The sequence below is a fragment of the Hypanus sabinus genome, chromosome 21 (genome assembly GCF_030144855.1).
Source record: "Hypanus sabinus isolate sHypSab1 chromosome 21, sHypSab1.hap1, whole genome shotgun sequence".
Taxonomy (NCBI): domain Eukaryota; kingdom Metazoa; phylum Chordata; class Chondrichthyes; order Myliobatiformes; family Dasyatidae; genus Hypanus; species Hypanus sabinus.
The window spans coordinates 38184786-38200689 of NC_082726.1; the positions used below are offsets into that span (position 1 = coordinate 38184786).

A 15904-nucleotide genomic window follows, 5' to 3' on the forward strand; every position below is an offset into this window, starting at 1 on the left:
GAGAAATAGCTGCAAATAAACTACTATAAAACAGAAACTTAAATAGTGTAGCAGATTCAGAGTTCTATGTTAATTTAAGTATTTTATCTTTACTACTAGCCATCACAAAAAAAAATAAATCAATCAGTCCTGCTCATCTCTACCAGCACCTCAGCCCATTTGTTTAAGCTTTATTCTTGGTATACTCAGATTCAGCTTCCCATTGTGGTGATTGCCCTGTATTAGCTGTGCTACAAAGATCTTGCATTGATTGGTAGTGAAATATTGATCCATAAATTACTGACTATACTGTGGAATTTAACATTGGTCAAAATCAATATTGTTTTATAATAGAGAAAATTAAGAATTAAGGCTGATTTGCTGCTATCTCACAGCTACATTGAATAAAAATCTATTTTAATAGAATGTTAGTTTCCAAATTAAATCAAAACTTTGACCACAGAATTACAATTAATTGTTTTAGTTCTCCCTGCTGAATTAACACAAGCCTACAATTCAATCATGTTAAATATTCTAAAATTTGTTCCTACAAAACAGCATTTAAAAAAAAAAATTACCACAATGCTAATGTCAAAATTTTTTTATTGCAGATGCAACATTTAGGATTATAAACACTTTCAAAACAATGTTCAATTGTCAAAAGGCAAAAATGGTTTAAATTGCATAAAAACAAAAAAAACATGTTCTATTAGCAGATATCCTAGGGCAAGGAAGCAGATGTTTTCCAGAGCCTGTGCCCAAATTGGCAATAATCTTCTGAAAAGAATTCTCTGAAATGCCATAATTTGGAGCAGAGATTATCTCTGGTTCATGAATGTGACAATAATTATTTATGTCTTTAAGGAAATACGATGAGTCTCATTGCATATTTATGTCAAGCATTTTAGAAAACCTATTCAAAAGTAATCTTTTAAAAGGACAATTGAAAAACATCACTGTAAATGGTATTATTATTATAACAGTTTACTTTCCAAATGTCTGGCTGGCACGAAGCTAGCATGAGATGTTTCCTCTCAAAGCATCTCACTGCTCTCGGATTGTTTAAAAAAAAGTAATTTGCTGATTCATTGGTAGTAAAGATAATCACATCATGTATGACTTTTATTATAGATAGTTTTGAAGAACTACTTGCTGTGAACCAACAACATTTCTGACCATGCCATCTTGAGCACGTGTCGTAGGTTTACCACCCCTGTCTACGGCAACTTAGTTGGAGGAAATAAGGTGACTTTAACAAACCAATTGCAATAGCTGGATAAATGTGGCACTGGAAGTATTGCAATGAAACACTGATCCAAATGAAAAGATAATGTGGCACATCTATCCATACATTCAATGTCAAAATCTCAGTACCACAAGAAAAATACAAAGATTTCCTTATGAAAAAAGAACTTTTGGGAAAGTGGGAAGAGTTTAAAAATAAGAGGTGAATGGCCTCTTGTAAGAACATAGACAATAAACATACCATCCATTTAAAGATCAGTTCAGAAAAAAGACGAACAGCAAATTTAACATTCAGGCACAATACTGTAATCAAAGTGATTACATCTTGGTAGCTAGCTGCATTGACAAAATGGGTGTGCTATACTGGAGCTTCTTGATAATTACAAAAAAATTCATCTTATCCATCTCTACAATTTCTACTGCTGGAATCTTCAACTCAATGGGTAACCATATCTCATTTAGGAAATGGTTAGCTATTTCTGAAGTTTCATTACAAATTCAATGAATTTTTCAAAATACTGTAAATTTTCTAGAAAATAATTTTGCATAGCATTTTAGATTTAATTTGCACCACTTTTATAGTAAATTGGCACGATTATGTAATGGAAAAATGATATGTAGTGCTTATAGGCCAATCAGCTAATCATGAAGTGCTGTCCTGCTTCAGAACTGGATCACTGAGAAAAATCAGTCTTCCATTGCACAAGACCAATGCATTAAATTTCCAGATGTACAAGTTACATATACAAATTTTATATTAGACTTTTTAAAACTTCACATGATTTGTACCCTGTATCAAGGGATTAAAATAAATCCTAAGCTTTACAGCAATCATTTCACAATTTAAGCTCTTGTTCACTTGCTCTAAATGTAAATGGAAAATCGTTTCTTAAAATGCATTAAACGGTTCCTTAAATTAAAATTTCTGATACTTACCACATATTGTCCAGGGCAATATTTCAGATAACTGCTTTACATCAATGATGTTAGGTGTAGATTATCTAAAGATCGACATGAGATTTTCACATTTAAAAAAAATAAAGTTTACTAGGTTTGCCCTCCCTAAAATGTGTTATTACATTCTAAATATTATATCTTTAAGTTATGAAGCTGTCTTCTGATTTATAACAGCTTGTGTACCTTTGTCTGAATTAGTTGATTACTTCACAACTAATCAGATTTAATAATTTGAACTTATAATCATAGGTTATTGTATGGGAGGGGCATGAGTTAGGCATTGTAAACATGTTATTTTGCATGCAATACAATTGCTTTTCTGTCCTCTGGTTATATTAAATTTGCAGCATACATATTACAGTACATATTAAATAATTTCTATAAAATGTTGACTAACTTACATCGCAGGCATTGTAATGCACTAAAGACATTTGAATAAATACAATTGCACTTAACAAATACATGCATTGACGTTGTTAAAAGGCATTTTAACATAGCTGCCTTTACAGCACCTTGAGTTTGTGATATCTGTTAGTTACTGGCACAATCCGAATGTTAGAAAAGTGGCCAAAGATTTGGCTCATTAGAAAGACTTCGTCATGCAACATCAAGTCCGAGGAATCGTTGAGTAGGTGTCATGGTACCAGTATTTACCACAGTACAAATCTCCAAACATACAGCACGAGTTCAGTTTTAGAAGGCAATCATGCAGTTGGTTAGAAGACTCAGCTGTCATGTAGTCAAGATTGCTGATTTCTCTAAATTGGAAAGCAGTCCTCTTCAGGTAATGTTGGAAAACTTGTAAATTGAAAGTTTACTTTATTTTTAGACATGGTTGTTCATGTCTATAGTGCATTATATGTACAGCAGTCTGATGCCACCAATAGAACATTAAAACTACCAAGAAATGCCACCACTGGTGACTACAGCCAAAGTAATTCAAGTATCCACCTAGAAAACAAGAACCCTTATTAGAATGCAACAGTAAAAAGGGAAGGAGTAATCCACTATATTTACTTTGTTTTAGTTTCAAAGCTACATTCACCCCTTAAACTAATGAATAAACAGACAAATACACCTTGTTGTAACATATCAAATATTGTTACTACTGGTAAAATACAAAATATTACAATATTTCTCATTATAATGTCTAAAAATAACTCCTACTGGATAACTAATCTTAGAGTTAGTGTATGTATTTTGTACCAATAGTATTTAAACCGGAGATGTTGAATTAGCCCATCTATTTCCACTCTTTACCTCCTGCCAGTCAGCCAATCTTCTATCCATGCTAGTATATTTCCTGTAACATGTTAGGCTCTTACCTTGTTAAGCAGCTTCATGTACAGCATCTTGACAAAAACCAAAGTATATAACATCCATGGACTCTCCTTTGTCTATCCTGCCTGTCATTTCCTCAAAAGAATCCAACAGATTTGTCAGGCAAGATTTCCCCTAAAGCAAACCAGGCTGATTTTAGCCTACTTTATCACATGCCTTCAAGTAACTGAAACCTCATCCTTAATAATGGACTCCCAACATCTTCCCAACCAGTTGGGCTAACTGGCCTACTTTCTTCTGCATCCCTCCCTTTTTAAGGTGTGAAATGACATTTACAATTTTCCAGTCCTCCACAACCATTCCAAAATCTAATGATTGATGAATGATGCCTCCAATCTCTTCGTCTACCTTCAGACCTTTCAGCTTCCCGAACCCCTTCTCATTAGTAATAGCAACAACATTCATTTCTGCCCCCCCTGACATAACTGAATTTCTAGTACAGTATATGCCTAATGTCTTCCACAGTAAATACTGAGCAAAATACTTATCAAGTTCGTCTGCTATTTCTTTGTCCCCCATCGCTACCTCTCCAGCATCATTTTTCCAGTGGTCTAAAATCAACGCGCAGCTCTTTTACTCTTTATATATCTGAAAAAAAACTTCTGGTATCCTTATTCATATTATTGGCTAGCTTCCCTTCATATATCATCTGTTCTCTCCTTGTGGCTTTTTAGTTGCCTTCTACTGTTTTTTAAAGTTTTCTAATCCTCTAACTTCCCACTAAATTTTGATATATTTTATGCCCTCTCTTTTGTTTTTACATTGTCTTTAACTTCCCTTGTCAGCTATGGTTGCCTCATTCTCCCTTTAGAATACTACTTCATCTTTGGAATGCATCTATTCTGTGCCTTCCGGGAAATACTGCATTTTGGAAATGTAACTAGTCAGTCCACAGTCCACTGTTAATGGCAAGACTCTTAATGGTATTAATATGCAGAGGGATCTTGCAGAGCAAAATCCATAGCTCTCTGAAAGTGACTACACAGGTTGTAAGAGCAGTAAAGAAGGCATATAGCATGCTTATATTTATTAGGCAAGGAAGGTTTCAAGGCTCAGAAAGTTATGTTGCAGAAGTGTAAAACAATAATTAGGCCAAATCTGGAATATTGTATTCAGTTCCAGTCACCCCATTATAGGAAGGAGGGGACTTTGGAGAGGATGCACAAGAGGTTTACTAGATGATGCCTGGATTAGAGGACATGTGCTGAGGAGAGTTTGGACAAACGTGGGTTGTTTCCTCTGAAGTGGCGGAGGCTGAGGTGAGATAGATGTTTATAAGATTATGAGAGGCATAGATAGACTAGACAGCTATTATCTTTTTCCCAGGGCTGAATTGTCCAATACTAGAGGGCATGCATTTAAGGAGAGAAGAGGTGAGTTCAAAGGAGATGTACATGGCAATTTCCTGCCTCATCCCCCCAACAGTGGTGAATGCCTAGAATGCACTGTCTGGGCAAATATGATAGAGGCTCTTAAATAGGCACATTAATGTGCAGGAAGTGGAGGGATATGGACATTGTGTAGGGAGAAGGAAGTAGTTTATTTGGACTACTAACTGTTAGCCAAAGGGTCAGTTGCTATGCTGCAGTTTGTTCTCAGCTTCAGCCTGATATCACATCTTTTCTCCAACTTTGTTGCACTGGACATCCAATGGAATACGTCAACGAAAAAAGAAACTGTAAGTGAACCAATGAAATCTGTGCAGAAGAAAGAGCTAAAGTTTTATTGCACAACCTTTTTTTGGTCTCACTATGATTTGGCTGGAAGTGGGCATAACTAGAATTTCAGTTTCAGGAATATTCTTATTCATACTAAGAAAATGAGGAGTAAATCCCCAACTAAATGATAAATTTAAGGTATGTGCTCACTGGTAAGGCCAACATTTATCATCCACTTCCCCACCTGGAACACAGCCAAAAAAAAAAGCACAAGCACGAGTTAAGCACCAACTGGAAAGGATGAGCCCCGGAATGCCGAAGGGAGAACAAATGGGGAAAAAAAGTCAGAGCAAAAAATGGCACAGGGAGGGAGAAAGAGAGGGATAAACACACCTTACATCATCTGAAAGTACACCAGCTAATTCAACACTTCTGAACAATAAGCAGTGTTTTAGTTGATGTGCATACATTTCTAGTAAGGAGGAAAGAGTTCCTGCTGTTTACTTCTGTAAAGGATGTGCACTCTGTCTGAGGAAGTGTAAAATCATAATACAATGCATAAATAAATCTTTCCAATACAACCTGTCGTACTTGCCTCCATTAGATATACAGATGGATGTTTAAATATTAAACTAATTTGCAGTATGACAGGTGGACTATGAATTCTGCAGTGAGTCCCACCCAGCACTTCATCTTTAGGAGCTACAATGGCACAATCAGTCAGTAGATAGAGTGGTGAAATACTGCTAACTCAAATAGTCACAGCAAATTACAGCTTTCCCTTTGGGCAACAGAACTAAGATATCCTGTGGCAAAGGCAATTTCTATGGAGGAAAGATTACAAGTTCTTTCTAGGAATCCTGTCTGTCTTGATACTAAGTAAAGATGACCTATACTATATTCTGTGGTGTACATAGGAACTTACTCAAAATGAACATGAAAAAAGCAGAAGATGAGATGAAGTTTAAGGCAATAATGCAACAAATATTGTCCATAGACATACTGTATAGGAGTGAGATAGATCAGCTATTTGAGTGGTATCGCAACAATGACCTTGCACTCAACATCAGTAAGACCAAAGAATTGATTGTGGACTTCAGGAAGTGGAAGTTGGGAGAACACGCTCCAGGAGTCAACAATGGAAAGGGTGTCAACATCTTCAAAGATCTATCCTGGGATGAACATGTTGAAACAATTAGGAAGAAGGAACACCAGCAGCTATATTTCATTTGAAATTTGAGGAGATTTGGTATGGGGAGGGGAAGGAGGGGAGTGGGACGGGGGGGGGGGGGGGAGGGAGAAGGACAGAGGTCGGGGGGGGGGGGAGGAATGACTGAAAAGGGGAAGAGAAAAAAATCTTAATGACTTACCAGGAAAATACCTCTCAGGTACTTTACTGTAATAAAACAGAAATGCCAAACTTGCTAGAAGATACATAATTCCCACTCTGGGTGCAAACACCTAGGAAAAAAGGACTAGGTTTCAGAAAAAATAGAAATACTCAAAATGGTTGGATTAATTCAATACTATCATTTTTTGATTTTCATGGTTTTAACTCAGTCAGTATAATTAGCAGAGAAGAGAAAATCTGTAGATACTGGAAATCCTAGCAAAATGCTGGAATAACTCAGTAGTCTTCCTTCTTCAAAGAAAGGGCTTCCCTTCCTCCACCATCAACACTGCACTCAACTGCAACTCATTTCTGCCCTCATTTCTGCCTTAGAGTCTGCCCTCACCCCATCCCTTTGCTACCCCACCCGTGATAGAGTTCCTCTTGTACTCACCACCAGCCTCTGCATCTGACACATTATTCTCCATAACTTCCACCATCTCCAATGGGATCCCACCACCAAACATATCCTTCCCTCCCCCCTACTTTATGCTTTCCACAGGGATCATTTGTCCTTTCCCACTGATCTCCCTCCTGGCACTTATCCTTGCAAGTGGAACACCTGCCCCTACACCTCCTCCCTCACTACCATTCAGGGTGAGGTGACATTTCACCTGTGCGTCTGTTGAGGTCATCTACAGTATCGGATGCACCCGGTGTGGCTTCCTGTATATTAGTAAGACACGACGTAGGTTGGGAGACTGCTTTTTCAAGCACCTACGCTCTGTCTGCCAGAAAAAGCAGGATCTCCTCATGGCCACCCATTTTAATTCCATTTCCCATTCCCATTCTGACATGTTAATCCATGACCTCCTCTACTGTCGTGATGAGGCAGTTGGAGAAACATCACCTTATATTCCACCTGTGTAGCCTCCCACCTGATGGCATGAACACTGATATCTCAAACTTCTGGTAATGGCCACCCCCTCCCCCCACCTCACTGTTCCCCATCCCCTTCTCCCTCTCTCACCTTATCTCCTTGCCTGAACTCTGGTGCTCCTCCCCCTTTTCTTTCTTCCATGGCCTTCTGTCCTATCCTATTAGATCCCCCTTCTCCAGCCCTGTATCTCTTTCACCAATCAACTTCTCAGACTCTTTACTTCCCCCTTCCCCCCTCCCAGTTGTGTTTCTTCCTCCCCTCCCCCCACCTTCTAACACTGACTCCTCATCTTTTTTTCTCAGGTCCTGAGGAAGGGTCTCAGCCCGAAACTCTACTCCTTTCCGTAGATGCTGCGTGGACTGCTGAGTTCCTCCAGCATTTCATGTGTGTTGCTAAGTATAATTAAGTTCCAGAACGTCAATAATGAAATCCCTGCCCTGGAGCATTCTACAAACCATAACCACCAGTAAATGACTGACAGCAAACAACATTATTCCACTTCTAGTGACAAAAACTTTCTACTATACAGAACAATACCCTGAAGCTGAGTTTCTTCAATGACTTGTCCAAATTAGTTGTAGCTACAGTTAATTTTTTAAAAAACTTGATTTAGTAGATTAGACATTAAAGGTGGTTAGCACAGGAGTTACTTATTTCACTAGTAATACTCAAATTATAAAAAGTTATTTGAAATATCAATATTTTTGGAAACTGCAAATAGAGGCACTTTCTTAAACATTTATCACACACAAGAATGGATTAATACTGACTAGTTTAATTGTAAATTCCTGAAGGAACTCAGCAGGTCAGGCAGCATCTATGGAGTGGAATAAACAAACAGCATTTCAAGGCCAAAACCCTTTGGCAGGACTGGGAATAGATGCTGCCTGACCTGCTGAGTTCCTCTAGCATTTTGCATTCATTTCTCTGGATTTCCAGCATCTGCAGACTCTCTGGTGTTTATTGTAAATCACTGGTTAAAGCTTTAAATCAGGGCCTCAATACCTTCTGGCTAGCTGCACATGCACAAGGCTGATTCAAATATTTTTCTGCTCCAAGGATTAGCTTGTCCCTTCATGTTCCATTGACTAATCAAAGTCAATATAGTGTTATCAGAGCTTTCAATCAAAAGCTCACATTCAAAGTTGTAAGTACATTTTGTATCAAAGTATAGACATTAAACAACCTTGAGATTCATCACCAAACAGGCAGCCACAAAACAAGGAAACCCAAAAGAACCCATTAAAAACATAAGACCAACAGGCACTCCATGTGCAGAGAGAGAGAGAGAAAAAAATCATGCAAACAATTAAAGTAAGCAAGTAGCATTTAGAATGAAAGTGAATTCTCAGACACGAACCCTGGAACAGCCCAAGTAGGCCACAACCTCAGTTCAGCACAGAGTGGAATGAATGTCACAGAGCAGTGACCCTTGTCTCTGGTCCTGACAGCCTGACTTTTCAATCCATCTGGCTCCGTGTTTAAATCGTCCAAATATCAGGTCATTCCTCACAATAGAACCCAGGTCCTGTTGCATTGATACGCTCTGGGCCTGGACTCTGCCGCCACGCAGGCCTGTACCTGACCTTTCCAAATTGGCCCAGCACATAGATCGATCCAACCTTGCTTTCAGTTTAGGTAGGCGGGCCTTGAATCTGCCTCTCCTCCACTCCACTCTGATTTCACCTCGAACATGCCTGGATCTCACTCCATCAGGTAAGATTTGGTTTGTTCTTCTTGCACAGAGTATGGATTACTTGTTAAGTACTACCATACTAAATGTTGGTTGCTGAAAGCACAATTCCCAATGTAGCTTAACTTATTTAGCCATCTAAAAATCTTTAATAACTAAAATTATGAATATGTGCAGACGAGTACCACTCATTTGTCTTTATATACACATGATTTCTCTGTGCATTTGTTTACTTCAGCAATGTTGCTACGTTTTCTGGAAAACAGCAATCATACTATCATAAAGCTTGCATTAATTAGGAAGGAGGATAATTAGCAAACTAGAAATTGCCCCCAAGAGGAGGGCTAGTTTCATTAAGTTGAGGAGGGACAGGATCCAAGAAAATTAAAATCAAAGACTGGTAGGTGGAAATATAATGAGGAAATTAGCGGGAGTGGATGTGTGATGACAACATTTGGACTCCATAATGGGATATAGCGATACAGAGCAGAAACAAGTCCTTAGGCCCATCAAATCCATGTCAACTATCAACCAGCCATTTACCCTGAATCCTATTGTTAAACATTCTATCAACTTGCCCTAGTTTCTAACACTCACCGACACACTATGGGAAATTGACTGTGGCTATTGACACACATCTCTGTAATGTGGGTGGAAACCAGCATGATCACAGGGAAAATATGCAAATTCCACACAGAGGTCAGGACTGAACCCAGGTCACTGGGGCTGTGTGGCAGTGGTCCTACCTGCTGCACATGAAATTTCATGTTAGAAACTGTGCACTCATGCACTTCAGTAGGAAGAATCAAAAGACAGATGGGGGAGAGACGCAGTCCACAGAGGTCCGGGCGTTGATGTACATACTGGCTCAACGTGGATTTAAGAAGCCACATGATTTATTGCTGTTTATTGTCATGGAATTCAAATAGCAAAATAGACAAGTAAAGTTGCTCAAGATCAAGACCAAGCCCACACCTGGTGTCATGTACAGTTTGTTTGCCTCATTTAAGAACAGAGGTACCAATATTAGAGGCAGTCCAGAAGGGTCTTGGCCTGAAACGTTGACTGCTCGTTTCAACGGATGCTGCCTGACCTGCTGAGTTCATCCAGCTTGTTTGTACATGTTCACTAGATAAATTCCTGGGATGAGCGGGTTTAAAAAAAAAAGTTGGATGTTTTCTTTGCAGTTTTATAGGATAAGAGGTGATCTTATTGAAACATACAGGACCCTAATGGGCACAACAGGATAGATGTTGAGATATTGTCATTAGTGGAAGACCCTCAACCAAAGGGACACACTGGCAAGACATGAGTCACTTAAAACTAAGGAAATTCTACTCACAGAAGGTGATGAATAAATGGAATTCTCAAGCTCAAAAAGTTATGGAGCCCCAGATTACTGGTGATATTTAAAGGGATAGATACGTTTTTGGAAGAGGTTATATATTGAAGAAGAGCATACGCAATTTATCGCAATGAATGGCAAGGCAGGCCCGTGAGCCAGACTGCCTGATCACTTCTGCTTCTACTTTCCAGTATTTATACAACAGCAATCTGTTGTAGCTTGATGGTTCCACAAAGAGCATTAGGAGCACGCCCAAAACTGGAGGGCCCTGGACAATGAAGGAGTTAGAGAGTGGAATGAAGAAAACAAACAGAAAAAGGCTGACATCAACTTGATTATATAACAGAGGGCATCAGGCTGAAAAGAGAAAAATGTAAGCGAGCAGTTAAAAGGAAGCATGTAGGAGTAAACAAAAAGTAGCAGACAAAACACAATCCTACTGAAAGGAAGGAAGGACAATGGGCCAATTAGAAGACAAAAGATATGGCACTGACTCTCAATAAGTACTTTGAAATTGTGTTTAGTAAGGAAGATGATTTGCCAAAATTAAGCAAGTAAATTGCCTGGATATTACTGAATGAGATAAATAGAAAGTACTGAAATGGCAGGTAGCACTTAAATTGGATGGCATCCGATCTGTTGTCAGTGGAAACAAGAACAAAAATTACAGAGGATCTGGTGCAGCCTTTTAATCCTCCTGGGACAGGTACTGATACGGCATCAAAGAGCTGGGAAAATTCAGGTTTCCATTTTAATTATGGACAGTGATTATTAATAACAATATCAGATAAAAATATGCCTTGGAAAAGCCTCTCCTAATTAAGGAAAGGCAGCAAGTATTATCAGGGGGAAATTTTGCTAACTGGGCTTTTTTTTAAGTGAGATAGCTAAAGAGGAATGGATTAGTGGTGAGCATTTTTCGACTGTGCATGTAAGACTTCCCAAAATATATTTTTTATAAAATGTTACCCATTAGATCCATACATAAAACTGAAACTCATAGAATAAAAGAGCCAATGAATGTAAGATCAGCTAATTAGTCAGATATGAAAAGTTGTACGGAAGGCTACTTTTTTGCACTGGTAGAAGGTCCAGGATACAATTTTAAGGTAGGTACTACTCTGAAATATCTTCAGGACCTGGATCTGAAGTATTAGGTATTACACAATTTCAAAATCTGCTAATTAGAGAAGGGTAATTAAATGCTGGTTCAGCATATTTGTAACTTGCTGATTTTTGCAAACAACACCAACCCTAGCAATTTTCCATTTAATGGGGGAAAGCTACTGTTATAACACAAAGGACTAGCCAGGCCAGACGCAAGACTAGTTATAAAATGTGTTTTCAGCATCTCAACTGGTTAGCTACCTGGTCTTTGTCGCAACTTGCTGTTGTTTCTTATGGACAGAATTAAAAAGGCTGGACTGACTTGTGTGGTAGCAGGAGACTCACAAGAAAGACTAGGTGGATTGCCCGCTCAGCACTTCTGGCTGAAGGTAGGTCCACATGCTGTAGTGGAGATTCACGAAAGTGCGGTGCTGGAATCTAGAGCAACACACAAAGCACTGGAGAAAGGGAGCAAGTCAGGCAGCATCCATGGAGGGAAATAAACAGATAAGGTTTCAGTTCCTGAAACATTAACTGTCCATTTCTCTCCACAGATGCTGCTCGACTCGCTGAGTTTCTCAAGCTCTTTGTATTGTTCCACATGATTAAGTTTTGTGTTTTTGACACACATGGCCTGGATTCTTCCATTTCTGAAGATGAGGATGTTCTTGAATATTTGCTAAATAAAAAAATATATCAATGAGATCGCAACAGACTTTTTTTTGTAAACAGTATGAAAGATAGGATGTTGGATGCACTGCTTGGCAGAAGGGCGAAGACAGATTCGAAGGAGCATTAAGTAAGTAATTCTAAGACAAGAAAAGCGGCAGAGAAATTAGGAAAGTGTAGGGTGCATAGAATGAAATAGACTGCTCTTCCAGCAAACTGGTACTAAATTAATATGCCAAATGGGCTCCTCCTTTGCTGCACTATTTGATTTTACAGAAGGTGATCTTTATTTATACTCAGAACAGTAACGTTTATATTAAAGAACCCGCAGCAATAAACAAGCTGTTGCAGGAGCTCAGTAGTTTGAGCAGTATCCCTGGAAGGAAAGGAATTGTCGACATTTCGGGCAAACTGTAAACTATATTGTTTACCTGGTAACTTTGCTCAGCCTGAAACTACATTTCTTGAATCATGATCCTGTAATGCATTGCCTAAGGTTTCGATGGTGTCATTTAGTCAAGCACATGAAATGCACAGAATAGAGAGATATGGATCACATGCAGGCAGGCAGATACCATGGACAGCACAAACATTCTGGGCTGAAGGGCCTTTTCCTGTTCTGTACTGTTCTATGTTCATACATCTGAAGAGATGCTGTCTACAAAGACCCAGAGTTTAATTACTGCTTTTGGTTCATCTGGTTTCAATCACAAAAAAAAACAAAACTTTGTTTTCAATCTTTAATATTCCTAATGCAATTTCTGCAAACTCTCATTACCTTCACAAATTCACAAGGTTGTGTGCAATGCAGAATGCATCTTCTTACAAGAACACAAGAGGCTAGTGAGAAATAAGACAGGCAAAACAGAAAAAGAATCTTCCTACGCAACTCTTTTTTGGAAGGTCCCATAAACAAGATGCAGAAAATAAACACAATGATTTGGATTTTGCAGTCTCCCTTGAAGAAGGGTGTGTGCCAAGATTTAGTGATCACCCTAGGTGGATTTTCCTGACATTATTTTCATTTTGTCATTAGATTGAATGCATCCACAACAGTAACGCCTTTCAGAAATTTGAGCAGCAAACCAGACTGAGGATAGATTCTTCCCAAGAAACCAAGCATAAACCTTAATGTTCAGCTAATTTTTAAGCAATTTACATATAACAATTTTAAGACTTTGTATATGAATGAGTAACGCAGAAATTTAAATATAAATTATAAAAACTAATTTCTAATTCTTTAGAGTTTACAGGATAAAATCATTTTTGAGGGAATAGAGAGATGATCAACATGGCTTAATAATCCCTTAAAAACTGGATATGATTCAACTTTTAACAAGGTTTTTTAAGAACAAAAATATTGCATAAGAAGTTGAATTCTTTTGTTTATCAAGTGAAGTCAAACAGATTTCAACCTACAAGAATTTAAAAGTATTTCCTCTATTTGCGCAGGGTAATACCATCAGCAACTTATGAAGTACAGCTCTTTATGCATCTATTCCTCTGAAATTGCTGACAGTGCCATCATCGTTACAATTGTAAAAACTGGAGCTCAGCTTGTAAAGACAATGCATAATGCAACAACAGTTGGCACTGCCATAGAATCCTTCCTACCTTAACAACTGGTTCTCCAATGCCGCCATTCTGAAATATCCAGTGAATTGTGGGGATTACTCCATAGGCGGCAATGAAGCAGAAGAGCAGAATGCGTAGCTTGTGGCAATGTTGAGAGGCATACTGCGGATGGATTTGTGTGAGGAACATCACAAAAATCATGGCCAGCACGGTTATCAGGTACACTTGTCTCCAATACTGCTTTGAGGAGGAAGGAACAGCATACAATTACAGAGCCAAATGGCTTTTTCATTTTAGTAAACTCTTTGGCCATTTATAAGTAACAACTTTTAAAAAGTTTCCTTTTACACACTTCTAACCTGTCATCAACAGAAAAAAACTGTATGTTTAGTAAACAATAATTATAATTTTCAAATCCATTTTTACAAAACCAAATCTGATCAGAACTTATTTATCCGTGACAGAAATTTAACCAAGTCTCAAAGATATAGCATTTAAACTTAATTAGAGTAATTCTCTGGTTGATGAGAACCAAATACAATTACTATTGTATTCTTTTAAGAGCCTCATAGAGAGGTACGTGGAGTTTAGAAAAACAGAGGGCTATGCCCTAGGGAAATTCTAGGTTACATGGTTGGGCCAACATTGTGGGCCGAAGGGCCTGTAATGTGCTATAAATTTCTTTGTTCTATATTCTGAAGATTAACTTCAATTGATAGACATCTAGTGCTTAGCCAACCCTGGATCAATTGTCCTGTTCAGTACCCTTACCTGAATAACACTCTGAAAGAGGGACTAACGCTGGTGAGATAGTAATGGGGGACAAAGAAATGACAGATGAACTTAATGGGTATTTTGGCACACTTCTAGTATCTTCCACAGTAAAGACAGACGCAGAGGTCCATAAGTCTCTAGGGAGCAGGAATGAATGCAATTACTATTACAAAGGAAAAAGTGCTGGGCAAACTCAAAGGTTTTAAGGTGGATAAGTCACTGGGACTAATGGACTACATCCCAGAGTCCTGAGAGAGTTTGCTGAAGAGATAACAGATGCACTGGTCATGATCTTTCAAGAATCACTTGATTCTGGCCTGGTTCCAGAAGACTGGAAGATTGCAAATGCAACTCCACTCTTTAAGAAGGGAGGAAGGCAAAAGAAATGAAATTATAGGCCAGTTAGCCTAACCTCAGTGGTTGGGAAAGTGTTGGAACTATTACCAAGGATGAGGTTTCCAGTTATTTTGAAACTAATGGTAAAATAAGTTGAAGTCACCATAGTTTCTGTAAAGGGAGGAGATCTTGCCTGACAAATCTGTTAAGAGTTCTTTGAAGGAGTAACAAGCAGGGTGGACAAAGTAGAGGCAGTGGATGTAATTTTCTTGTATTTTTAGAAGGCATTTGATAAGGTGCCTTACATGAGGCTGCTTAACAAGATAAAATCCTATGGTGTTACAGGAAAGATACTGGCATGGATAGTGGAATGACCGACATGCAGGAGGCAGTGAGTGGAAATAAATGGGGCCTTTTCTGGTTGGCTGCTTAACAAGATAAAATCCTATGGTGTTACAGGAAAGATACTGGCATGGATAGTGGAATGACCGACATGCAGGAGGCAGTGAGTGGAAATAAATGGGGCCTTTTCTGGTTGGCTGCTGGTGACTAGTAGTGTTCCTCAGGGTCAGTATTGGGACCACTACTTTTCACATTGTTTGTCAGTGATGTAGATAACGGAATTGATGGCTTTGTGGCAAAGTTTGCAGATGATACAAAGATAGATGGAGGGGTAGGTGGTGCTGAGGAAGCAATGCAATTGCAGCAGGACTTAGACAAATTGGATGAATGAGCAAAAAAGTGGCAGATGGAATACAGTGTTCAGAAATGTACGATAATGCATTTTGTTAAAAGGAACAAGAGTGTGGACTATTATCTAAACAGGGAGAGGGTTCAAACATCAGAGGTACAGAGGGACTTGGGAGTCCTTGTGCAAAATTCCCAGAAGGTTAACTTACAGGTTGAGACTGTGGTGAAGAAGGCAAATGCATTACTGAAATTTATTTCAAGGGGA

The 15904-nt window shown here is 38.6% G+C and overlaps 1 protein-coding gene across 6 annotated transcripts in view; it reads right to left on the reverse strand.

Moving 5' to 3' along the window:
* Positions 1-15904, reverse strand: part of LOC132378976 (progestin and adipoQ receptor family member 3-like) — a 157587-nt gene that overhangs the window by 115371 nt on the left and 26312 nt on the right. For 2 of the 6 annotated variants that reach the window (XM_059946380.1, XM_059946381.1), the window contains exons 5-7: positions 13879-14079; positions 6551-6641; positions 2161-2225 (exon numbers count right to left, since the gene is read on the reverse strand). In XM_059946380.1, the coding sequence (XP_059802363.1) occupies positions 2197-2225; positions 6551-6641; positions 13879-14079 (321 nt within the window). In that variant the 3' untranslated portion in view covers positions 2161-2196. Of the gene's footprint in view, positions 1-565; positions 3133-6550; positions 6642-13878; positions 14080-15904 lie in introns of those variants that run through there. The other 4 variants (XM_059946377.1, XM_059946379.1, XR_009507248.1 and 1 more) reach the window with 3 other exon arrangements.